This window comes from Lepus europaeus, chromosome 16 (assembly GCF_033115175.1).
Source record: "Lepus europaeus isolate LE1 chromosome 16, mLepTim1.pri, whole genome shotgun sequence".
Taxonomy (NCBI): Eukaryota; Metazoa; Chordata; class Mammalia; order Lagomorpha; family Leporidae; genus Lepus; species Lepus europaeus.
This window is the reverse complement of record NC_084842.1, coordinates 25374627-25401862: the sequence shown is the minus strand read 5'-3', so window position 1 is coordinate 25401862 and position 27236 is coordinate 25374627. Positions and strand designations below refer to the sequence as shown.

The 27236-nt window shown below is 37.3% G+C and overlaps 1 protein-coding gene across 7 annotated transcripts in view; it reads right to left on the bottom strand.

Annotated features, from left to right (window-relative positions):
- SORBS2 (sorbin and SH3 domain containing 2) overlaps positions 1–27236 on the bottom strand; it is a 218344-nt gene that overhangs the window by 71528 nt on the left and 119580 nt on the right. For 6 of the 7 annotated variants that reach the window (XM_062212711.1, XM_062212715.1, XM_062212716.1 and 3 more), the window contains 4 exons: positions 23843–23935; positions 18692–18718; positions 18334–18458; positions 4207–4345 (listed from right to left, as the gene is read on the bottom strand). In XM_062212711.1, coding sequence (XP_062068695.1) covers positions 4207–4345; positions 18334–18458; positions 18692–18718; positions 23843–23935 — 384 coding nt within the window. The remainder of the gene's footprint in view (positions 1–4206; positions 4346–18333; positions 18459–18691; positions 18719–23842; positions 23936–27236) is intronic. The other variant, XM_062212721.1, reaches the window with a different exon arrangement.

Genomic DNA, 27236 nt, shown 5'->3' with positions numbered 1-27236 from the left:
ACCCTCGCTCCCTCTCTCTAACAAATAAGCAAGTATGAATAAAAATCGAAAGCAACCCATGTTCCCATCACTAGAGTCTCTTTGAGCTCATTTACCGTACGGCTGAGGCCCTCGTTGTGTAGGTGAACACATTGCAATAAACGGGACCTGACTACTTATGTAGAGGGCCGAGGGGAACGTTTGTTGGATGGCTGTGCAGCAGCAGCCACGGCAGTCAACAGCATCTTCACGTGCTCTGCCTCATCTTATTCTCCCAGGAGTCCTCGGGGCCGGGGAGGCAGTGGGCAGAGGGGACAGGAATCAATTTGGTAGTTGAGGGGTGCGATGGTTTGGGTATGGTTTGTCCTGACTCAGGTAGGGGGGCCCGAGTGCAGCCGCGAGGGAGGTGGGGCTGAGGGGAACTGTTTTGGTCTGGAGTGGAGTTTCATTCTCGTTGCACGGGATGAGCTGGAGAAGGGTGGGTTGTTAAGTGAGTTCAGCATCCTTGACTTTCTCTTGCTTCCCTGCTGCATGTGCCTGGTTGCCCTCCTCATCCCACTGGGAACTGAAGGGGCGTGAGGCCCTTACCAGAGTCGGGGCAGACACCGCTGCCATGCTCTCAGACATCCCAGCATCCGGAGCCATGACCAAAGGAAACTTTTCCTTACTAGTTGCCCAGTCTCAAGTGTTTTTCTTATAACAGAAGACGAACTAGGACAAGGGGGCAGAAGCTGAAAGACGCTTAGTAGTGACCCTCAGGTCATAATTCACATTAGCATTATTCTTGTGGGACTGCTGACAGCCATTATTAAAAAGTACTGGCATGTACTTTCAGATAAAAGATAGGACCGTCAAGTCAATGACAGTGGTTTCATAAAAACTAAGCACAAACAGAAGTCACTTAAGAATTCTTTACATCCGAACATATGCTTAGATGGGAAGGCTTTTGGATAAATGAATGCTTTACATAATTATATTAATTAGTTTTTTATTTTAAAAGTTATTATGGCCATAATGTCTGTGGTTTTTACATTAAAATACCAAGAGCCATGAAATTTTACTCCGTGAGGATAAAAATTGCTCTAAGGATATAAAGGAGATGAGGCTTATTAAGTTCCTATTTTCATGTCATTTTTATTAACTTGAGTATAATTTCAGAAGCAACAGAGAGTACATATGTGCACTATATATGCTACTTACTCTTAGTTTAAAAGTTCTTTTGAATATGAACATTACTGGGCAGGCATTTGGCCTAGAGGTGAAGATGCCAGTTAAGAAGCCTGTGTCCCTTATCAAAGTACCTACGTGTGAGTTCTGTTCCCAACCCCTGCTAATGAGGATCCTGGGAAGCAGCAGGTGATGTCTCAAGTAATTCGATTTCTGCCACCCATCTGAAACCTGGATTGAGTTCCTCGCTCCCGGCTTTGGCCAAGCCCAGCTTTGGCCATTGGGTGCATTTGAGGAGTAAACCTGTGGATGCGAGTACTCATTCTCTTTCTCTCTCTCTTTCCCCTGCCCCATTTCTCTGCTTCTCAAATAATAATTGATAGAAAATCAATATAATTGCCATTTATTTGGTTCAATTAAATTACAATTTCCTATTTTGCTGCAACTAATTTCAAAATTTTGGTGACCAAGAATGACACTGTGTTTATACTGTTTATACCATGGCTTGATAGATGTGCCACTCAGAAAGTTCTTTCCTATGTTTCAAGGTAGCACGTGTGTGTGTGTGTGTGTGATATATGAAGGGGGCTTTGAAAAGTTTATGTAAAGTGGAATGGAAAGATAATGCAGATTTCCCATGAATATTTTGAGGCTCCCTTATATTATATGTAAGTGTGTTTTTCTTGAATGTTTTGCATAAAATACCACAAATAAGCTTTATAAGAAGTATAACTTATCCTCATAAGGACAGAGTTAAGATCTCTTTAAGGTAAAACCACTATATGATTTGTAACTGCCATCATCACTATTATGGCTATATTCAACTTAATTTCCCACACAAAAGTGTTTCCAATATTTTTTATGGAGAATAGATTAGGCTAGGAATAAAAGTGCCTTCTGTGTCAAGCTACTCAAATTTAAGTAACATTTGGATTCAGACTGACTTTCCATTTAATTCTAAAAAAGGATTTGGATAGGCAATCATAAGATTAGTATTTTCATTAACAACAAACGGTTTTTGAACACCGTTATGTGCAAAATCTTAGCATCAGAAAAGTCTGTCCTCATAAATAGTCATAAGATTCTATGAACCTATAGCTTATGCAATAGTTATCCCTTTCTATCTTTTCTTCTCTCACATGGTTCAAAAACTCACAAACTTTGCAAATTTTTTGGCCTCAATCTAAAGATCATTTAGGGCAGGGTAGGCTCATATAGTCTCCTCAGAACTCATCGCAGCACCTGCCAACTGGAATTTTTTGTGTTTGTAGGACTTTTTTTCCACATAGCATAAAATCTACTCACTAACGTGTTATAAAATCAAAGCCTGTCTGCATGTAAGTATTTATAGTTTTTGTTTGGTTGGTGGGGGGACAGATTGAGAGGGGCAAAAGTTTGCTCACTGTGACAGACAATGAGACAAAGAATCAGACTTTGATAGTAATTATTCAGGAAAAAGTTATGGCTAGGATTACTTGTGGAGTTTTACTTGATAAGCATGGTAATTCATAGTGCCTTTACATCACTCTGGGTATAGTGGACTCCCATTTTTAATACCACACTGTGGCGGATTGTTAAAGGGCAACGTTTTGGCATAAGGACATTCTATTTTCTTATACTCTAAAATAACATCATTATAAGATTCACAGATGATCCCCAGGAGTAGCCTGAGAGTAGGCACAAGTATATTTAGACTTTTCTTTAATGAGTCCCATGGCTACAAGTACAGACCTAGAGTAATCAAGGTTTTGTTGACCACAGAAACTTGAGTTCTACAATATGCAAACTGGACGCTGACATAAAATGTCCCTTAGTAAACGAAGGCCATCAAAACATGAGTCAGTGCTGTGGCCAGGAGGTTGCTACCTGCTGCCCAAGAGGAAACGGTAGCTCAAGTCTCATATTCTAGTTTGTTTTTCTCTGGCTTGTGGCAGCCACAGGATTAGTCCTCTCTTTTTTTCCTGAGAGGTGTGTGGCAGCCATGTCCTCAGCTTTCCTGTTTTGGAAACTTTCTAGTTAAGCAATATCATGGAAACTTTTTCAGCCACAATTTGTACAATGGTTCAATTTGGTAATTTTTAAAAAATATTTTGAGTTTTACAAAATTATATTTTTAACCTAAGACACACTTATTATATCATTCTTGAAACTATCCTAATATGTCTTGCCATATAAGAATGTTTCTATCATCACAAAGCTCAGTTTCTTTTCCAGGAGTCTTCAAAGAGTTCATGAGCCCCACAGAATTATATGCTAATTTTTGGTGAATGTTCACATGCTCATTTTTTCTCCTGGGGGACAGTTATATTTTTCACAAAATTGCTTATACCTAAAGAATTAAGGTCTCATTATAAAATTACTGAATCATCATTCCAGGGGACCTTGTTTCTTCTGTTGGGCTTCCCACTACCGCAACCCTGACAAGTTCTTCTAGCTTCAGTTTGAGTATTAGTTTACTGCTTTATGAATCAGTAGCTTACTACTTTACTACTTTGGGGGGCAGACTGTCATGATGATGTAAATGTTAAACAATTATTTCATATACGAGAGGTCTTCAACATTTCTTAGAAGATGTGTATTATGACAAAACATGCATGGATTTCAAAAAAATTCTTTGCACCCAAATAAGCTGAACTCATCTTTTAATTCCATTTTCCCATGAACCTTTGTGAAGTACGGCCACATATACACCAAAAGAATATTCCACAATGAAAGCTCTTCCACAGAGAGGAAGCTGCCTCAATGGAGAAGAGCTACATTCACGTGGCTCTAGTGGCACAGACTCTTCTTTCCATAACTAGCTATCTTCTTTTTCTTTCCAACCCCCCACCCCCCAAATACATCTAACAGCCAACCCGGATGGAGTGACCATCTCAGATAGCTGGGTACCAACTTTCTCTCAACTAGAACCCTCTGCCTCAATTCCTTCTCTTCGACCACATCATTCAACAGTGGAGTGCTGACCACTCCCGCCTCACTTTGAGGCCTTGTGTTTCCTCATCTCTTCTGTCCTTGACATAACAAAATTGTCATGAAAGTCACAGTGATCAAATGACTTACCGAGTGATCTGCCATGCTGCATGATAATGCTTGAGTTGAGTGAGCCCGGGAGAGAATACGCGGATGGGGAAAACGGCCTTTGATAGTAACTCATCGGACTCACAGCACCACCAGAGTTTCCGTTCACTGTTATCTGGCTCTGGGGAAAGTGCAGAGGCATCCTATTAAAGCACACAGCCCCCTGTACATATCACTCCTTTAGCTGACAATAAAAGGCTTCCAATCACATGACAATGATCCACTGCCAGGTTTTCATGTATTTTGAGCACTCTTGTCTGAGGGGCAAGGTGCATTTTTTTCAGAGTCTCTTCTCTCTTCCTTTCTTGGTGAAGACCACTCCCTTATTTTAGCAGAGAGTGCAGGAGGTGGTTAGGAAGAGTGGAAAAGGCTCCCCAGTGGGCACGTCACTCTGTCATCAGAGATGCCAAGTGGTATCAGTTGGAGGCACCACCAAAGGAGAAGGGTGCACTGTCTCTTAGAATTGTGATGCTAGTGGGCAGGCGTTGAAGTGGATGTTCTTTGACATGACACAAAGCCCTGGTCCTCAGACTGAGTCAAGGATATTGTCTAGAAGTGAATGAAGGTTTCCAGAGCAAGGTGACTAAGGTAGGGGACATAGCCCTCTGGACTTACAAATCACAAAGGAACAGGCCAATACCAGGTAAAGCATCAAAAAGATGTTAAAACACCTGCTTCTCCCTACTTCAGCCTTATTTAACACTTTATGGACATTTAATCTGGATTCTTCATTTACTATTTTGATTGTTTTATATCTGAGTCTTTTATATCTGCAGTTACCACTTTTATATCTGCAGTTACCACTCAGGCTTCTTGTTGGAGATGCATATATATATATATATGTATATGTATATGTATATGTATATATATATTTCTTTTACATATGCATTCTTTATAACACACAAGCTGTTGCTAATGACATAGTAGAGATTCACTAGATACTCTAATTGAGTTGGATCAGCTTAGTTCATAGGGGTGGCGCTCGGGACTGTTAAGCACACCTATCTATCCACAGCACAGCATCAGCACTATGAAGATTACATCATGCAAATGAGACAAAACATCAGTAAGAAAATTTAGGTCCAATCAACTTACAACTAAATACACACACATGCACACAGATAAAGAACATTAAATTAGGAACTTTCCTACTTATTTAAAAACAAAATAAACTTATTATAGAGGGTCAAAACATACATGGACAAGTAATTGCATTATTTCCATGATTTTACTTTAAAGTAGGCATGTGTCCAAATGACTTAAAATAAATCTAATTGTATTACTTTCTGGCCTAAAATCAATAAGCACTTCATTGAAATGGTGATGCTTATTGATTAAGCATTTCTCTAAGCTATTAAAAATTCTCTCATATCATGACCTACCATGCCTTCAGAAACTTCTATAAAGGAGAACTGGACATTCAAAGAAATAGGAGGCACATACTTGCCCAGATGCTCCACAGCTAATGTGTACCTCTGATGAATGAGTCGAGGCTATTTTTGTCTCCTTGTTTAAATGAAGTTTGATGGACCCATGTAGATATAATGTTAATGCTATTATTATAATGTGTTATAATTAATGTTAAACACAGGACAATCTTTCTTATTAAACATGATCGGTGGCAGGCATTCAGTTAAGATACTGGTTATGACACTTGCATTCCATATTAGAATACATAGGTGATCTCTGACTTCTGATTCCAGGATTCTGCTAACATAGACCCTGGGAGGCAGTGATGGTGGTGTAAGTAACCAGGCTCCTCCCACCCACAGGGCAGACCTGGACTGAGTGCAGCTCTGGCTGTTGGGGGCCTTGAGGAGTGCACCTGTGGGTGGCAGCTCTGTCTCTCTACCTCTCAAATCAATTAAATTAAAAGCCCCAATCAGGTTACTACATGACTAAATTTAGGGAGTTTTCTGTGAATCCTATTTTGATATTTTCAACAATATTGATTAAGGATTGAAACAAAAAAACATTGGAAGTAGATTTACCCTTTTACCAGGTTAAAAAAATCAGGATTTTACTAATAAAGTAATATCATTAGAATTTTAGAAAATACTTTCATAGCTAGAGTCAAATAATTATTAGAAAAAACATCTCGTGGAGGAACCATGTTCAATTTTTAACCTATAATTGAAATTAATTTCATTACAGACAGCCTGTAAGACTGCATGTATAACTCAGGGTACTAAAGCATGTTGAAAACAGAAAACTGAACATTGTATTTTTAGTTAAAAGTCCTGATAATGCTCCTTAAAGTTTTCAAATGCTAAGAACCATTTACAGCACAGTAAGACGTGGAGGAACCCACATCTGCTAAGCTTCTCCCCAGTGGCTGGCCACCTGCATCAAATGGGGCACTGTTGGCTGCCTTAGCCCTAGGAAATGAGGTTCCTTCAGTAGCCAGTCCCTGAATGGGACACGCCAATACAAAGTTTTATATCTAGGCATTGGATGAATACCAAATCCCGCTCAAAAAATACTTTTCTTATCTGTGATTGCAGCTTATTATAACATTATAGTATTTTTCTATGCGTGAAATTATGACAGATAGAGCATAGAAGCTAAAAGGCACAAGTAAAATTTTATGTGTATCTGGAACTTCATCATAATATCAATTTTTGAAAAACATTTGTTTTATTTGCCTAAAGTTGCATGCATTTCAAATGGAAACCATTATCTATATATTATATGCAATTGAAAATCTGTACCATAACATTTTAAAGCACTTCAGCCATTCATAAGTCATTTACTATAGACTGCTTATCATATATATTTAAATTATATTATTATATGAAAAACTATATATAATATTATAAATATAATTATTTATATATAAAAATTAAGAATATATTCATAACAAGAATTCAACAAGATAGAGCTAAAGTTTTGCAATGCTAATTATAAGTATTTGCAGCCTTCACTCCTTCATGAGGGATGAGTTCAAAAGATGCAGTTTCTAGTGAACAAGAGGAACTAGCATCATGCAGGCAGTACGTATGAGACACACAAGGATATATAAATTATTTACACAGTACACATTAATATAAATGTTATCTACCAAATATAACACTGTGTTAAAATTTCGGATTTTTCCCTATAGTCTAATCATAGCAGTATCTAAATTTCTGAGGTAACTTCTTATTAAGGCAAATCACTCCATAAAACATTAAGTACAGCAATATGATAAGCCATGGGTAAACCATCTGAGAGTAAGCGTAAGTAATTCCAGAATGAATGAAGAGACGATGTGAAATTTGCAACCCTACATAGACTTATGAGGATGAGTGGAATGGTTTTCCCTGACAGACAGAATAGAACTGATTTAGTAATCAACACCTATGCAAATAAACAATATTGAGCTGCAAAACAAGAAGGCAGTCATGAGTTCAGTTCTTTATAAAAACTGATGGAGGCAAAGGAAAGAAGAATAATTACATGAGTGGCAGCAGGGGTGGCTAAGGTGGTGCCATCTGTCACAGCAGACCTCCGACCCCGGGTTGGGGAGGGCGTCTCAGAACGGTCACTGGTGTTAGAGCTACCCATCTGCAGCTCAGCTAGGATGGCTGTGGAGGACTCGCTCTCGGAGTGGGAGCAGTCTGTTGTGGGAGAGCCCGTGTCCTGGCTCTGGATAAGGCTTTCAGGGGCTGGGAGAGGGAGTTTATCTAAACGATGGGAATGGCTCTGAGGGTTACTCTGAAGTGGAGGGCCCGGATCATCAGGCGGAAGCAGGCTAAGTGACCTTGGGCTGGAGCCACTGCCTGACGAAAGAGTGGCTTGGCTAAAAGACACCATGGAAGAAGGCCATGAAGAAGAGGCTTCTGGGGTGGTTTGTCTGGATATCTGTGAAGCATTTACCTCCAACACCTTGGCAGTTAAGTTCTGATTTCCAAGCTGAGTTTGAGGAAAAAATAATAAGAGAAACACATTATCCAATTAATAGAAACATCTTTTTTTTGTGCAATGTGGCAGAGAAAGCAGAGCATCAGTTTTATTTGCAAGCACTTGAAGGAAATACATTCAGGTGGATTAGGAGCCAACCACACAGTAGAAAAAGCAAGAAAAGATAAAGAAAAGGAAGCCAGTCAGTGTCTTTTGGAAACAAAATTAGTTTTCACACAGCACTGCAATGCAACTTTGAGTAGGAGAGGGGCTAGAGGGGATGGGTATAGTGACACTCTTTCCTCAGGGGTTGTCGTGTTTGTATTTGTGACAGTGAAAGGATATCAGATATTGGTCAGAAAAATTAGCTTGACCTTCACTAGACAAATCCTCTAGCATACTCTTCTGCATTGCCTCCTCTCTGTCAAGTGTCCCCAAAGTAGAAAGCCATTTGCCTCCCTTATTTTCTGACTTATAGATGTAAATGTTGATTAAACCCCAAAGTATTAAGTGGAAAGGGTGCTATGCTTTCTTTCCACCCACTGAACCTGTTCTTGGATTTAACTGCAAAATACTAAAAGAACTGAATTTTACTTTTTAACTTAGTGGCTTATTTATTTTTTGAGAGGACACATTTTTAATTTACATTATAGGCAAAGGTTTAATGGTTCTACTAAATAAGAGTTCAACAAATGAAAAGTAAAAAGCACAGTCCAGCAGGAAAATAGGCAAGGGCCATCAACAATAATCAAGTGAAGAGATGTTAAACTTCATTCAAATAAAGTAAATTTTTACATAATTAAAAAACCGTTAATGTTATGGAATTGAATTTTTAAAAAGTCCTAGCTGTGCAAACAGAGGTACTTAAGTATGAGAATTAAGTTAAAATGAGAACCAGCCACTGATAATGGTTAGAATGAATCCTAATTGGTTAGAACTAGTATTGGTATTAATTTTAGGTAAAGGAGAAAGAAACTAGGGAAGAAATAAGGTTCCATATACTTAAGGCCATATACAACCCATGATGCTAAACATGGTGAAGAGATCATCCATAGATGCAGGAGGGTAGGTGGCCCATCTTAAAGTTTTCAAAGCCATTGCAGTTCAGATATGATGGTAAGATCCAACTCAACAGCAGTGACTGTGGATCTGAAGCCAACTTTCTCCCTTATTCTCCCCACTTTCCAGAATAGAGGTTTTTGTGGTGGTGTTTGAGGTGGCGTGACTTGTAAAATAGACGACTAGAAAAGTTATAGGGTATGAATACAAAGTTGGGGAATGAATTAATGTGAACGGTAAATCTTAAAAACATTGCCTAGTGAAGATGTAAGTGGTACCATTTGGCGTTCTTGGCCAACTGCAAAATTTTCATAGCAGGTGACGTCATACAGGCTGTTGGCCTCATAAAAGTTACAAATAACTTTTTTCCCTCAGGCTTTTAATTGAATATTTCAAAAAATCCCCCATATAAAAAGTTCTCCCCGGGGTCATAGATGCTTTAGAAATCTGATGAAAGCCATTGATCTTTCTCTTAGGGAAAATGCACAACTGACATACACATAGCGTTCTGCATATCTTCAGAGGTTCAGATATTCTAAACCACATCCTAATCTAACAGATTAAAAAGCTTCAACTCTGGGTAAAAACACAGATTTCCTTATCCTACTTTTATTTAATAAGCCTTACTGTTGTGTTGCTTAAACAGTCAATTTAAATATAATACATCTAAAAAGCATTTAGGACTTTAAAATTTCTAGAATTAACTGACAGAAATCTTAGTTCACAGGCGCTTAAAATGTTTTAGTATGAATGCATCCTTTTTATTAGTAAATATTATAATTATTTTATATTTTATTAAAGATAAACTTATAATAGTTAGAATTTAATGTATTGAAATTTGGCTCAAGTCAGAACCGAATATAGTATAAAATAGCCTCTGGATAGTGTCAATGGAATTTCTCATAGCAATGCAGTTTCATTAAGGTAGCTTCCCTGGCACATGAATCTTTTAGATCTGCTTATGCTGGTGAAAATTCTGTTAAATAACATAAATCACACAACAACAGAATCTCTCTGCTCAAATGAAATTTTTCCCATTTTAAAAATGAAAACAAAGAATCTAAAGACTTTATTGCTCATGGGATTGATTTGTCCATATCCACTGACCTTCTACATGTTAAAAACTAAAATACATTCTTTCTGAAATCACCACTTTCATGGGTGATATGACCATCAGTTTGCTTGCTCAGCATTGTGTCTAGGAATGCTAGTCTTTATCCAATCATTTGTTCTTCCAAAGACAGTGTCCACAAAAATCAGAACTATTTCACCTTTTTAATTTCTCTCACCACTTTCTGACATGCTCATAATTTTGTCTTTTAATGTGGAGGCATTTGTGTGTGTGTATGTGTGTGTGTAAAACCAATGAAATGCTCCTTGGTGAGTCACATCACACTTAAGTTTCTATAGATACAGCTAAGAAATTCAGCCCCCTATTGGTCATCTAGGAAAAAGCTTTGAAGTCTCACTATAAAAATTTCAAATACTTCTTAGACTGCTTGGAGTCACATGACCCTGACCTCCACATTAGAGTAATGCCCACTCTATACAGGAGGAGAGAGAACAACACTATGTGGGGAGAGAATTAGGGAATGCATGACAAGGGGAAGAAGGAAGTCGTTCCTCAATATGGACTAACTTGAAGTAGGAAAAAGGTAACTCTAAACAAGGGCATTCCCCCTCCAACCAGTAACCTGCATTTTGTGGCAGACATGCCTGCAGAAAATCTCCCTAATTGTTTTATGTCTTCTCCTTCCCAAGACTACATAAGGCATTTCACTATAGGCCAAAGATCACTAACTTCTTGTGAGTATAATAAGCTACATGAAAAGGAGTTTAGAAACACCAGCTTTCTGGTGTATGAGGTACAAAGCAAAAGGCACAGCATGTAAACTGTAACCTACTTAATATTCCAAGAGAGACCACCTAGTTATTTGAAATAGCATGGAGTCTCTTGGTGCAGATGAATTCAACCCAGAATGCTAAGGAGAACCTGAGGATGAAGGTGCTCACTGATCAGGTTAGGACTCTCTAAGGAATGAAGGAGCAATGGCATTTGATGGAGGGTGAACTTCATAAGAAAAACTAGACTGGGTTGGATATGCTGACTGCAAACTCAAGTGCCTACCATGGGACTGGAATGTGTAAATCAAACCAAGTATCAGATAGCAGGGAATAATGAGAACTGCAGGAGAACTAAGAAATGTTCCCCCGAAGGCAGAACTGCTTTGTCTATATCTCTTGACTTGACAATTTCAAAGTTAAAAGCACATTCTCTCTAAATTCACCAGTCATGGGTCTTATGACTGTAAATTAGATCATAAAGTAACTTAAAAAATAAAATTAACTCAGTGACAACAATAACATATCTATTGTTATAACTCCCAATCTTAACTCCAATCTTATTTTTTTTTTACTCACTTGACATAGAAGGGAGAGATGAAAAGCGGGAAGTTGGATCTAAGCGTGTAATGAAACTGGTATACTAAGAAGGAACACATGGTCCTGAACACGTGGGCTGGCAGGGTCAAGCTCAGAGTGAGCTGAAACTGATTTCTGTGTAACATTTAATGGAGCAAGAAAAGCTCAGCCTCCAAGTCAATACAATTTTAATGCATTCATAGAAAAATATAAGCGCCAAAAAATCCAAAATATAAAAATTTAAATAATGACCAGCACCATGCCAAGTTATATTGGAGCCCGAGGTAAAAACAAAAGTTTGTGTGGGATTTTTAATGGAAGTAAACCCAAGAATAACAGTCTCAAAATCTGCTCTTTTTAAATCTATTTTTCAGTGGAAAAGAGTGCTATTTTTGACAACTTCCACTTGACCAATGATGATTCTAAAAATTTTTCAGTTAACTTAAGATGAAGCAAGTGTATAGTAAATTCTGTTTTGGTATAAATAAGATATTTAGACCTAAAATGAAAGTTTTAATAAAATCTACATTTCAACTTTCCAATACTTTTAAATTATTTAAGTGCTCTAGAAAAAATGATGAAAATTTATAAAAACATACCTATGGGGGATATATTTCTCCTTCTGCCCCAGTCTTCAGTTGCTTGACATGGCACTGTGGTACAGGATCTTAATAGTTACCTCATTTCTCAAAAAACATGCAGAATATTTATAAAATGTTAAGTGAAGGGATTAGGATTTGGCAATTTTTTTGTTCTCTGTTTTTTGGTGGAGTTGACAGTAGTAAACTTGAAAAAGATATCTAGGAAGAGGTTATATACAACACAATCTAGGGCCAATGCTGTGGCGTAAAGCCACAGTCTGCAGTGCCAGCATCCCATGTGGGCGCCAGTTCAGGACCTGGCTGCTCCTCTTCTGATGCAACTTTCTGCTATAGCCTGGGAAAGCAGTGGGAGATGGTCCATTCTTTGGACCCCTGCACCCAAGTGGGAGACCCGGAAGAAGCTCCCAGCTCCTGGCTTTGGATGGGCACAGCTCCGGCTGTTGCAGCCATTTGGGAACCAGCGGATGGAAGACCTCTCTCTCTCTCTCTCTCTCTCTCACTCTCTCTGCCTCTGTCTCTCTGTAACTCTGGCTTTCAAATAAATAGATAAATCTTAAAAAAAGAAAACAATCTTTGCCATTCATGCCTTGTCATCTTGTATAACAGGCTGCTTCCTTTGTCTTCCCTAAAGGGTGGAGAGGAAGTGGTGTTGACAGATGGATCTGTTCTAGACAACACTCTGTTTATTGGTTTTTTTAGATTTATTTTATTTCTTTGAAAGACAGAGTTACATAGAGTGGCAGAGCCAGAGAAAGACAGAGGTCTTCCATCTGCTGGTTCACTCCCCAAATGGCCGCAATGGCCAGAGCTAAGCTGATCCAAAGCCAGGAGCCAGGGGCCAGGAGCTTCCTCTGAGTCTCCTATGTGGGTGCAGGGGCCCAAGCACATGGGCCATCCTCTACTGCTTTCCCAGGCCATAGCAGAGAGCTGGATCAGAAGTGGAGCAGCGGGTACTCGAACCAATGGCCATATGAGAGGCCGGCACTGGCCGGGGCTTTAACCCACTGCTCCACAGCACTGGCCCCACTCTGTTAACTGTTTAGCAGGGGGAATAACTGAACTAAATTGGCCAGTTCTTCCTGGGAATTTTAATGGTATGACACTGCATGCCCCTGTCAGGTAGTTGTGGGATATCTAAATGCAAGGAACCAGAGAATGTCATGGAAATCCACAGGCAACCTGAAGTAACAAGAGGGCAGAAACTAGGAAAAGAGACAGGGCAAAGTGTTGCAGCTAAGACTGAGGGAGCCAGAGCACCACCTTTGTCATTCTCCAGTTTCCTTACTTGCCTTTTAATGATACAAGACTGACCTATAACCTCATAAGAAAACCACCATTAGCCAGAGATCTTAACAGCCACATAGTCTCCAACCAAGACCTGGGTGACAGGTGATTGCAAATAGTTACACAGATTTGAGCACATTGACAGACTATAGCATCAGAACCAGGGAAATAAATATTTCTACTGTCCTATCCATAATAGGAGTGCAAGTTTGTGTCTGGAAAGGTGTCACATTTTAAGAAAATAAATTTAAAAAATAATATATATTTCAGTTTCCCTACTAGATGCATAATTTGGAAACATGGTAAAAATTGAACATTTAATAACAGCTGTTACATGTTGAGGAATTACTGTGTAGTAGGCATTATGTCAAACTTCTATGCATTATCTTACTCAGACCCATGGGAACTTTAAGAGATGAATGCTATTATTACCCCCATTTTACAAAAAAAGATGAAAGAACTGACTCAGGGAGAATAAATTCATCATCTTATGCTAACCACACCTTGAAAATGCTGATTGCCAAGTGCAGTTCTCTCAGTCTTCAACATACTCCAAGAAAGTCCCCCTTCCCACTTCTAAGTCAGTGGTAAACTTTCAGATCTCTTCTTACATTTATGCTCTCTGCTGCATTGGCACAGTTAACAATCCTCTTTCTGCCATACATTTTCTGTAGCTGGCTGTAGGGATGTCATATTTCCTGGATTTCCTCTTCCCTTAGAGAACACTGATTCCAGGCTCCTTTGCTGGGTCTTCCTCTAAATGTAATGATTTACTTGGTCTCAATTCTTGGGGGTGTCCTCTGATTTCTCTATACTCCCTCCCTGGTATCCTCACTCAGTTTCTCGACTACAGAAACCATCTAGAAGATGATGCTTTTCTCTCCATCTTGGACCTGTCCCCTGAACCCAGACTTCCATATCCTCCTGCATACTTGACCTCTCCACATGGGCATCTCAAACTTCTCGTGTCCCCAAACTGCTCCACCCATGGTTGTCCAGTCTCTGCTGATGGCAATTCCATCCTCCCAGCTGGCGTCAACCTTGACTCTTCTCTCTCCTCCACATCCCACACGCAATATGCCAGAAAGTCCTACTTGGTGTCCTTTCGCTATATATTCACACCATCTGATTTCTCACCGCCTCCATTACTTCCACCCTGATTTGAAGCAACATCATTTCTCTCCAAAATTATTCCAGAGTTTCCTAACTGGTGTGCTGCTCTAATCCCTGTCCCACGGTAATCTGTTCTGAGATGCCAGCATAATTCACTTGGAATAGTGGTAGCCTCAAAATTCTCCAATGACTCTCATTTTTCTTGAGAGTGAAAGCCAAAATTTTTGTAAGGGCTTACTAGGACTTCTGCCATCCAGCCTCTGTTACCTCCAACATCCCCTCTGTTCCTCGATACCTTACTTACTTTCTCTCCTTCCTCACTGGATTCCTTGTTGTCCCTAGAAGAGCCCCCAGAATGCTTCAGTCTTAATTAAAGCCTCAACACTAGCTGTTCCCTCTGCCTGGAGTGGTCTTCTTCTCTTCAAAGATGACCTGTCTATCTGACTTTTGAACTTGGCATCTGTTCTGTAAGTCTCTGCTTAGTATGGCAGGATCTAATTTCCACAGAGTAAGTTCCTTCTGATGTATGGAATTTTGCTTAATTTTTATTAATGTTCACCCTCTCCAAGTACACCTACAGCAGTTTAAGTATAAATGGTTTCAGATCCAACTCTGGGTCTAGGGCAGACTTGACATAAACAAACAATTATTTGCTGAATGAATCAAGGTGACGTGGTCTTAAATTTTAACACTCAGGTCATACTGATACTCTGGGGATTGTATAATTAAACCAGTGGTATCTGCTCAGCCTGGATTGTAACAAAGCTGTGGAAAAGGATGGTTGTTATCAAAGTTATTCTTTGAAACAAAATAAAGCCATTTGGAAGAAATGAAGCCACTTGGGCTAGGTTCCTCTAAGTCCTCCTAGCCCTGCCTCCCAGAGAGGCACATCCTGGCGCACAGGAAAGTCTGCTCTTGACTGTGCTTCCTCAGAACATACAGGCTCCTGAGTCCCACATAGGTGTGTCTGCCATTATGTCTCCCATTATGCCACGGCCTCATGTCTCCATCTCACAGTGAGAGGTGGCGCGGTGGTTCAGAGGATGAACTGTCCACCAGACTGCCTGCATTTCCATCCTGGCTTTGCTCCTTACCGGCTGGATGACCCCGGGGGAAGCAACTTATTTATTATTACAGTGACAATAATGGGATTGTGAAAATTAATAGTAAATATAGATAAGTGGGGGAAGTGCCTGTATATGGCAAAGTCATAAAATTTGTTAGTTGCTCTTATTGTCATTGTTATTTTATAGAGGTTCTCAGAAGATATTGCCTTACATGAAGAAAAATGCTCTGCTGAGTGAATTTTGCATATTATGATTTGCTGATAAAGAAAATCTTTTAGTAGAGATATGAAAACATCTGCTTGCTTTTGTGATTATCCTTGTTTAAGGTTTCCACTTCATGAATGGGGGTGGGGATCTTCATGTTAATCAGATATCTGTGAAAGATTTTCTACAGTTTAAAAAGACATCTCTTCAAGGTGGTCTTTAGTAATAACTCAGCTAGAGGATATAATAGTATACAAATTATTTATTTAGGCACTAGCATTTTTCATACTAGCAGTATTGCTGTTGCTGCCAGTATTTTATCTTTTATTAATGGCTATCATTTATCGAATGCTTGCTGTGTTCCAAGTAATTTACTTTTAATAGCTCACCAGTCTTTACTGCAGCATCTGAATTAAAGATGAATACTCTCATTTCAGTTCTTAATTCAGATGCAAAGAGAAGTAAAGTTGGATGCCCCATCACAAAGGCAGTGATGGAGACTGGGTTAAAATCTATAGTTTATCCTTAGAGTTCATGCTCTTGACACTGCATTATCTTGTGGAAAATACTGTGAAAGTTGACTAATGCATGCTTGGTGAGATGATAAATTGATCAAGTTTCTGTAAAAATGAATGCTGAGCCATGAAGTGTCATATAATGCTTGAAATTAAGATAATGTTACCTGGAAGAAAGAATTATTGGCTGTTATTTTATAAGGTTTTTTTTTTACACATAAATAAAAAATCTAGGAATGAAAAGTTCTTACAAGAAAAATATTTCTTTGAACCTTAGAAGTATTTTAAACACTGAAGTGGCTTTCAGGGTCTTAGGTGATATCTGACTGACTAATGGTTACTAATAAAATCTAAAAAGAAGAAACTTTTAGACTTCTGTATAAAATGTGCATTGATCTATATCAACTAAATAAAGGAATAGACATATTTGGATTAAAGAATAACCTAAAAGTATACTGATGAATTTAGTAGGTGGTTTCTTTCTCCTTTCCCTTCCTTTCATTCTATAAGAGGCCCAAAAACAAGCGAATTAGCCTCTCTGGGCCATGTGTGAGAAGCAACTGGGAAGCATAATGTACCACGTGGCAGTCTGAGGACTGAGCGGCCACAGCAGGTGCAGGCTTGTGTCTCTCGGGCTGAACAGGTATCTCTGCAGACTCTGCAGGAAGCTCAGGTCGCTGACTGTGGCTTTCAGGGTTGTTTCCTGAAAGCGGAGCTATGTGAATGGAAAGAGATGCTGTGTGTGTCTCAGGCACTGGGTTAGGGGGCGGTGAGCAAGATGTTTTGAGAAATGATGGGACTTCAACAGGTTTGGGACACTGTGGGGTGGTGAAGGGGAAGGGACTTCCTGGATTCTGGTTATGGGTTAGTTTCAAGGTAGAAATTCTCCGAGTCTGAGAATCTTGTGTGTAGTCCTCTAGTAGAAATGGTGCAGGATTTGTGTCAGAAGCTGCTGGTGGCGGATGAGTGATTTTTTGTGTATAAGATACGGTTGTGTTAGACTCCTCGGAATAGACAATTGTTTCGCTGGAGTCTTCGTCAGCATACATGGCTGCCTGGACAGGTTTCCTGTTAATAAGGTCCTCGGTAGAGGAGGGGATTAGTGTGTTAGTCACTGATTGCTCTAAAAGGTCACCCTTTGTATCATTGGTTATGGAGGCACTACAGAAGTGGTTTTTTGGGGCTGGGGGAGGGGGTGCCTGGATTGTCAACTGCAGCCAGAGAAAGAAGTAATGTTGAAGGAAAAACAGAGAAAGTTAAAGTTAGTCATGAAAGAAACCAGGTCAACCATGCCCTCACAGAAGGTAGAGCAATATCATACCTTTTTATTACGCTATGCATTTGGCTGGCTACATCGAAGGATCATTTTCCTTCTATTTAGAATGTATTTTAATTTATTATCAGTAGTTGCCCTCAGGGGAGCAGCTGTTTCTCTAGAGTATGCATTATAAAGTTTGTTTCCATCTACATTCTTGATATACTCAAAGTGAGCATATGTTCTTTCTGTATATTTTTAGATCTTGAAGAATATATGTATATGGCTCATTTGGTTACATTGTTTTGTAACATTTTTCATGCTTGTGGCACAATTTTACTAATGTCTCTAACACAGAGTCTCTTTAGTTAACATAATGTACAGTTGCAGAACTCATATTTATTGAATATATAATGTATTGTTGACCTCATAATTTTGAAATCCAAAGCATTGGCCAGCTGTCAGCTTTTTAAGAGTTACAATATGTCCTAAGCATCATGTTGGAAACTGACCTATTTTTATGTGCTTAATCAGGGGAAAAGAAAGACACCTGTTTTGAACTTGAAGCTTATCCTTTGTGTTGTAATACAAATGCAAAAGCCACACATTACAAATAAAAACATGTTTCAAAATTTGCACACCGGAAACAGGCTCTAAAATAATAGTCTAATAACCACACGTTAAGATCACACAATAGACAGGATTACCTGAGTTGGTGATTTTTTTTCTTGGAGGTTTGGTCGAACGCTCCTAAAACCTTTTGCTGCAAGAGAGGAATATGTAGCATCTCCGTTCAGTGTCTCTTGATTTCGATCATTGTAAGTTCTCCAAGCTTTTATTAAGGGAAAACAAATTGGATACAAAAATATCTACGTTCACTTACACTTTTTCACATAATTTATTGTTTAATTCTAAAATTGAAGTGTACTTACTAGACATTAATTTTAATATGCATAACAGTATATGAAATTTAAGCTTAACTTGAAGTCAACAGTGTGACTATGAACATGTTGAACAACATGCACATAACAAAAGCAATAGTTTTTCAGAATATCTTTTCTGTACCTGAATCAGGTGAATGAGAATCACGTCCTGAAAGAAAAAAAAAAGTTGAAATTAAAACTACAGTGAAATAAACTATCCAGTAATAATCACCTTGCATTATTTTTGCAAATGTTATCTTAGCCCTAAAACTCTGAGCATATGAAGCTTATACATGGGAGGTTTGTCCATTTATTTCTCCCCCAATTAGAAAGTCATTCATTAAATATTTACAATATATGATTAACACATACATCAAACACTGATTTTTCCCCTCAATAATATTGCAATCATTTAACTTTAATCATCATATTGCTCAATACAGATAAATGAACTTCTAACTATCAAATTAAAGGATCAAAAGTGATCTGACTTATAAACAATGAATATTTCTCCTAGCATTAAACGAAACCACTTGATCCTCTTAGTTAATGTCCTGCTGTCACTGAACATATTTATCTCATAAGTTAGATAGAATCCAAATTTTTTTGTAGTTTGCTTTTTTTTTTACTTTAGGAAATCATAAACATGACTACCATATTATGTGATGTTTGCAAATTATTCTGTAGACCTTGAGTTTTTTTCTTATTGACATTTAAAGGCATTTTATATTCAAATATGAAGAAGTAGTTAGCAAATCATTCCATTGTCTTTCAGTTAGTAAGCTATGGAAAACAAATTTTGGTATTATTAAATTACCTTTGGTAATACAACTCAGTAATATAGTCATCATCATTTTTATTGGAATGGTATACTCAAGAATCTTCTATAGATAATTTGAGGTGGTCAAGTTGTATTACCACATGGTTTACTCAGTTTAGACTGACAAAGCCTGGACTTTGGAAAGGTCCAGGGGTTCATTTAGCCTAAACTGCTGTCCACTTTCTACATGTCTTCTACATGTCCCCTGATATCATTTTTAATTGCTTCAATACCTAGTGGAAAATGATTCTTACATGTTAAAGCACTCTTCACGTGCCTTATACTTCAGGAATAGTTATTTGGAAGTCTGAATCCATGAATTTGGAATAATAAAAGTGTATTGAGAAACATGTTTGATTTTTAGATAAACTGGTTGATATGGATTCTTTCCAAATCAAAGGAAGAAAAACAAATGTGAATCAGCTTAGGTACATCAGAGTGACTCCAGCGTGGGTGAGTTATAGAAGACTAATAGGTTCTCATCCTTTATGCTATTGATAATTATTTGCTTGAGAATAGGGAATTTACTTTACTCTTGGTTTAAATGGAATTGAGATCAGAAGGTTGGGTATGTAATATGTGCTGGGAGGGAGGGAGGGAACAGGAACTATCTGCATGGAGGTGCAAGGGGTGCAGGTATGGCAAGGAAGAAGAGGATGTACTGAACAGGTTTGAAGGAAACTTGAACAACGCCCTTTAATGTATAGTTCGTAGGAGGGCAGCTTTGTTCACACGGGTGACCACACTGGGGATTATAGAATCTCCAAAAGTTGAGTCACTTGGCTCAAGAATGGACCCCTCCCTGGGATGCTGGGCTGAGGGATTTCCAGAGGAACTTGCTCAACATTTGTAGAATTCAGAGAAAAGAGAAAAGTAGTCATGAATCAAAACTTCTGGATGGACTAGTATTACCTCTGGTAATATAACTCAGTAAGATAGTCATCATCATTTTTATTGGAATTGGAAATGTAATGAAGCTTACATAGATGATTAAAGTCTACTTTTGAGTAGGTGGCTCTTTAAAGATACTGAAGAGTACAACAATTCAGACTCTTTAAAATAAATCCATTTGTAGGGATTTTAAAAACGTGGTCTTGATTTGCTTTTTTATTACAGCCTTTAGAGAAAGGCACTGAGAGACAGATACCTTCCCACATGGATACCCTTCCTCATAGTCCTGCTTTTATTTGATTTCTGCTAGGAAAACTTGTGAAAGGGAAGATGTGCATGGTTTGAAGCAGATAACAGAAAGTACCCCAGGTTCCACATCAAGTAAAGAGAAGATCATTACAAAAACAAAATTTCAGCAGATGGATGGGGAAAATGGTTTTGCCCCAAATCTTGAACATTACTGACAATCATTTGATTGTGAAAAGACAGGAGTAGAATTCTAGGCATCAGAGTCCTTCGTTTCTAATACTGTTTGATCCATAGTCATTGTTCCCCTGAAAACTTGAGAATGAACACGTAGGATGGGTTTATCATTCCCCTGGTTTGGTGTCAGGGATTGGACTGGGTGCCTCAAAACTTGTTTCCAACTTTTTGATTCTAACATCACAGTTGTTATGTGGCTATTTCTGATCCCTAGCTTCCACATCATAATCTCTGCTCTCAGGGTTTATATAAATTTCTTTTAACTGTTATGCTATATTGACACCATCATCTGTATTTTTCTTGAAAATAATTTTAATTCTTATAACTTGTTTTGAGTTCAAGTGCATTGCAAGAGTTTAAGTCCATTAATTAAATGCAAGTAAATTAATTAAGTGCCTACTGTGTTTCTAAGTACTGCAGTAGGCCTTTTCATGAATTTCCTTCATTAACCTTCATTTAATTCTGACAATCCTTGTGAGCTTGGAAACTGATTAAGTTCTCGGTAGGAACGTTACAAACAAATTCTGTTTCTTTTCTTTTTTTTTTTTTAAGAAGAAAACTTGAGGTATGGCAGACTTATTTTCTTAAGGGCATAAAACAGGCAGGTTTTGGCAAGCTCCTGTCTCTAATGCAGATTCCTATGTTGCAGCCAATCACTCTGAGCCACGTTCACTGGCACCGCCAAGTGTTTCTGTGGAATAAAGTGAACTTCGATTGTTTCTTTATAGTCATTGTGTTGGTTCTAGCTCAGGTTTGAGATATCAGCATATGCTGTGATGAACTGTCCAAAGGGACTTCTAGTCAAAGGGAAAGAAAGATTGCTGACTGGGGGACCAATAATTGCTGGCTTCTATTGACTTTCTGGGCTAGGAGGGGAGCAAAAGAGACAGAATCTTTTGTGGAAATTGTCTCATCTTTATGTAAAAGCTGTTGCATTTCAGTCATATCAAATTCAATAAATATTTGTTATTTCTCTTTTGATTCATGTAAGTTTTGATTCAAGTAAGTTCTTACGTGATTCAAATAAGTCTTTATGAAAGCTAGTACAGAAAAGGCATAAAAGATGATGATTTTTTTCCTTAAAATGTAATGAAACCTTCTTTGAAAATTATCTCTTCTGGGTCTAATTGACACAAGAGGTTTGTTTCTAAAGTCACAAGTAAATCCAAAATTCAGGAGATTTCATTCTCTAGAAATCTTACTCCAGTGATGTAAGATGTCAAATAGCCCAGGCCACTACATACTCTTGTAACTGAAAAATATGCCATACTTCTGAGGTATTACACTTTTCTATCAAATAAAATGCTATGACATTGCTAATATTGTCATTTGGCCCTCCAAAATGGCAATGTCTAATTCAATCTAACACTGCTCCTTTATGGGTAGTTTTATAAACAACAACAAGCCGGCATTTTGAAGCCTGTACCATTTCCTAGCATGTGCATCAGTGGTCCACACCTGAGAAACCTGGACTGGCATTTTACCTTATCAACAATATTCGTGGCAGGGATGTTTCAATTACATGAGGAGCCCCATCTTTTATTTATTTTCTTTCTTCCTTTGATTTCTTTTTTCCATAAGGTATCCAATGTAAACATGTCTATAGACCTTCTAACATGTTTTCATGTTCATATACTCATGAGCAAATATGTATAAATACATTTTTTAAACCACAATGAGATGACACTACATTCATTTCAATGCAACTTGTATTTTCTTTTAACTCAATATATTATAGAACCTCCTGACTTAAAATTTATACTTGGACATTGACATTCGTTTGTGTATTGGGGGTGGTAGATGGAAGTGGCATTATTCACTTGGAAGTTGGTTTTTCCTTAATGGATCTTGGTAGTTTAGGACAAAGGGGCTTTAAAGTGAAATTGAATATTTAATCAACTGCTAAATGTATGCATGTAAGAGACTGTGATAAGCACAGTGAGAATTAAAATTACTTAAAGACTCTCCATCCCCCTTTTACTTCTGCTCCAAAACCTATTATCTTATACATAGGAAATAGGGAACCTCTATCTGCAACTAACCAGTCAACAATCAAACCAAGCAACCAAGCAGTCAGCAGAAGCTCTGGGTCTATTTTAGAGCTAAAGATGGGGGGGGGGGGGAGTTCAGCTCACTGGCTTGCTTTGATTTTCTGCCATTTCTGTATCTCCTCTTGATGCGGATGCTGCTGGCACGCTTGGGTAAATCGTTACAGACATTATAAAGAAGCCCATCACTATATTCTTAGAAGTGTATGTTTGAACTACATTGGTTCTGTTTTATTTGTATTAATATCACACTAACACGAGAATTGATGAGAATTGTATTGTAATAATTATCATACATTTGCTGCGACTCCAAGAAACTAAAGAATTAAGTAGTTAATGAATTACTTTAAAAAGAAAGGTTATATAACTTACCTACTAAGTTTTAAAATGCAAATAAAGAGACCCATGTTGGTGAAGACTGAAATGTCATACTCTCAAATAATTTCCAGAGTATATTTGTATCTGTGCATGTCACTCTTAATTAGTCAAGATTTTGGTATATTTTAAAGTATAGATTAGAAGGATTTTTGCTGATTGGATTAAAGGAAGGGTAAAGTCTTACTCAAAACTAATATTCTAAAATTCTGTTTGCAACCTTTGGTGAAGAAGGGAATTAAGATTCAGTTTCCAACAAATCCCTCTTGTTGATCCTTTGTGTTCCTATTCCACAATAGTGTTTAGGCAGAAACTGACAAAAATAACATGTGAATTATCTTAATGAAATATTATGTTACTTTGGTTCATGAGGTAACAGAAACTTAAATAGTTATTAGCAGTTACTCAACATATTTTTGGCAGGTGACTGTTGTTTTAAATTAGATTTTTTAAATGTTTTCTACAAGATATCAATTTTCTTGACTTCTTATTTTTAGTACAAGAACAGTCAGGAGGGATCAGAGCTATTCTTGGGACAAGAAAAATAAGAACTCTTAGGGGTATCTGAAAGGTATTTCCAGCTATTTGATTTATCCAAACCAGCTCATTCTGGAAAGAGAGAAATGTCAGGTAAAGCCATTCAAGTGTGACATTCTGTGAGTTAGTGATATTATACCTGCAGCCAATAGGTTTGGAGAACTTTGAACTCTCTTCACAGATGTTAACGTAACAGACATGGCGGCACGTTTGCGAGCACACCCACCGCTATCTGGAAGCAAAAAAATGAAATAGCAGAGGCCAAGGCAACAAGGAAAGCACATGCAACATCATGCGTTTTAAGTGAGATGTGCCAGACATCCATGAGAAAGATGAACAGTCGGAATTAGTAACCATGGGACACAGCTGCAAATTTCATACCTACCCCCAAACTAAAACAAGCAATACAAAAGAAAAAAACCAATCTGTCTCAGAAATAGATGCCAGTGCCTTAGTAAAACAACAAAAGATTTTATAAGTAACATTTTATGGTTTTCCTTGAATGAGAACCGAGGCACAGAACTTAACTCTGTTTCCACTATTTAAATTCAATTCATACTAATCTACATGTAGTGTAGCTTTATTTCAAATGAAAATTTAGTGTGATAATTTTTTATCTTTCATTTAGATTTTACAGCATTGTAGATGTTGAGATTTCTGAAGATAGTTTGAGTATTCTTGAAGTAAAAGTTATTAACCAACATAGGCATGATACATTGACATAAGATTTATAAAACACACATGGCATTATGGAATTCTGTGTCTGCAGTTATTATTAATAAAAGGCAAAAGACTTATATGATCTGAAGAGAAACCAGAGTTATGGAAATAGACTGATAAAAATCAAGGAATATCGATATATATAGCATTTAAATGATGTCAAAAGAGTAATTTATTGCTTTCATATGTTTGAACAATATGTGTAGCATGATCTATATATTTCCAATTATTCAAATCACAATGGGAAGTGAATAAAGTGCAAATGCGTGTCACTTTAATGTCAGAAATTTAGACTTCTAAGTTTGGAAGGCAGGTCTTCCTAAAATTGGAAGGTGAATGTTCTAGTTATAAGTAGATTTGAGTTCTATTTTCACATTCCTTTTTAATATGACATATGCAATAAATAGTTTTCTTCATTCCTATCATTGTGCTCATTAAGTCAAAATAAGTTCAAATAAGTCTTTTGGAAGTTATGATAATAAAGACAAATAATATGAGTAAAATCATCAATATGAGAACATCATGATCATATATTGTCACATATTAATTCTACCTTTTCTTTAATTCATAAGGAAAAATCTTGTATGTTACATATGAGAGAATTTAGATTAGAAAAGATGCTTAAAGTAAAATATGAGTAAATTATTCCTAAAGATGTTAAAAATAATAAGATCAATGCATATCAAAATTGGTGAGTGCTTCTCATATCAAAATATGATAATATCTAAAATAACAATTTCCTCACATAGAAACCAGAAAACTTACTTGAGCAACAAAAAAGAAGGTAAGCCAAATGAATTACACACTGTAAGTAAGAACTAAAAAGAAAGGCACAATGGTAGAAACTCACAAAACCCAATAGATTTTCAGCAAATTAGACAAACTAAAAACAGATATGAGAGACAAATATGTCTGCTGAAGTGGAGGTAAGGATAGTGGGCACATGGTATTGAGTAGCTATTGACTGACCTCAAAAGGGTATATAGGCAAGAGCGTTGAAAGTGAACACTAACAGTGCTCTAAGGTGGATTATATTTCCTAGTTCTTTTAATTTTGAATATCTGAAAACAAAAAGAGGGATGAAAAGGAAAAATTCCAGAAAGAAAAGATCCAGGGTCACTGGTCAAACCCATGATGCTCCAACTGAGCGCTAACACGCCTCCAGACCTCAGTGAATTTACAGACCTGTAGGGGGATATTTCATGTTTTTGGGGAGAGCAGAGTGATATTGTTGGACACTGCAGGAACTATTAGCTTGAGGTAGTTCAATTTCAACATAAGACTTGGTGCTGTATTCCTTTTGATTACTTCATGTTTTTGGAAAACTGCTTTTGTAATGGTTGCTATGATTAAAAAAGAAAAAAAAAAGCGAGTATACTTAAAAATCGTTTTGGACCAGCAAATGAGAGTGTCTATGGACAATCTAATTCCAAGGTCTGAGAAGATTTCAGTGAGCAACAGGAGCACTTATACCACTATTAAGTAATTGTGACTATAAAAGATGAAATTAAATCATTGATTTTCTCTTAATTTAAGTGTATTATTTTGTCAAGCGGTTTCTAAGTTGTTAGGACACAAATGCTCTTCCATTGTGCCATGAGACTCCGGGAAACTATTTCTACTGCTAGAAAACAATCATGGGTAGATCACAGACAGTGATGTCTTTCTGCTTTCTTCAATAGTGGAGATCTGTCTTAGAAAACAGTGGTCACAAATTCTTGGAGAGAGATACAACTTATTTTGTCTATTTTTCTACATAGTTTAGCTTTCCACTATGAGCAATGAACCACATTCTCCTTTGCCAAATTTATTATGCATTTGACTTAAAGCAAAACCCTAATTTAAAAGAGAGATTTAAATCTTGGTGACTGATACACGCATATTTAAGCAGTGATATAACTCTTTAATTTTTGATAGGTGGATAATGAAGGCCAATTTTGTGTCTTTTCTATTTAAGAACCAATTTCCATTTTCTAAATACAGTGGCAAAGTCTCTAGCTTACTCAAGCAATATTTATATATACATATACATTTTAAAGTGGTATGTTTTTATAGTAACATAGTATTCCTTTGGAATTGTAAACAAAGGGTTTTAGTCATTTCTCATCACTTTCATGCATAATTGTGAATATCATATTTTACATGAATTTATATATAAATGTAATAATCCTATGAAAGTCAGCACTCTTTCCAGAGTCAAGCTCACTGACAGGATACCTTACACTTGATCTTAGCCAAAAGGCCAAGAAGCGATGACAGGATGCCTTAAAGGATTATGTTCATACCACTACGCAGTAACTTGGCTCAAGCACTCAGAGACTCAAACAAATTTACCAATGTCTGTATGCCTACTTTGCTAATAGGAATTGAATTACATGAATAATATCCCTTCTAGAATATCTTGAATGCTATAAATATAGTATATATAGTACAATCAAATATATATATATATATATACCTCTTTCATAATAAAATAATAACTGATGAGGTCTTCACTAATTATATACTGAATTGATCTTCTGTATATAAAGAGAATTGGAAATGAAAAAAAACAACCTGGTGTTAAATTGGAAATGGCATAGAAAATTAATTAATTTTTTTAAAAAACTATTATGTAGGATCTCTGTCTTTAATGTGCTGTACATTGTTATTTAATGCTATAATTAGTACTCCAATGGTAGTTTTTTCACTTTATGTTGTTATATGGGCAAACTGTTGAAATCTTTACCTAATATGTACTAAACTGATCTTCTGTATATAAAGAGAATTGAAAATGAATCTTTATGTGAATGGAAGGGGAAAGGGAGCGGGAA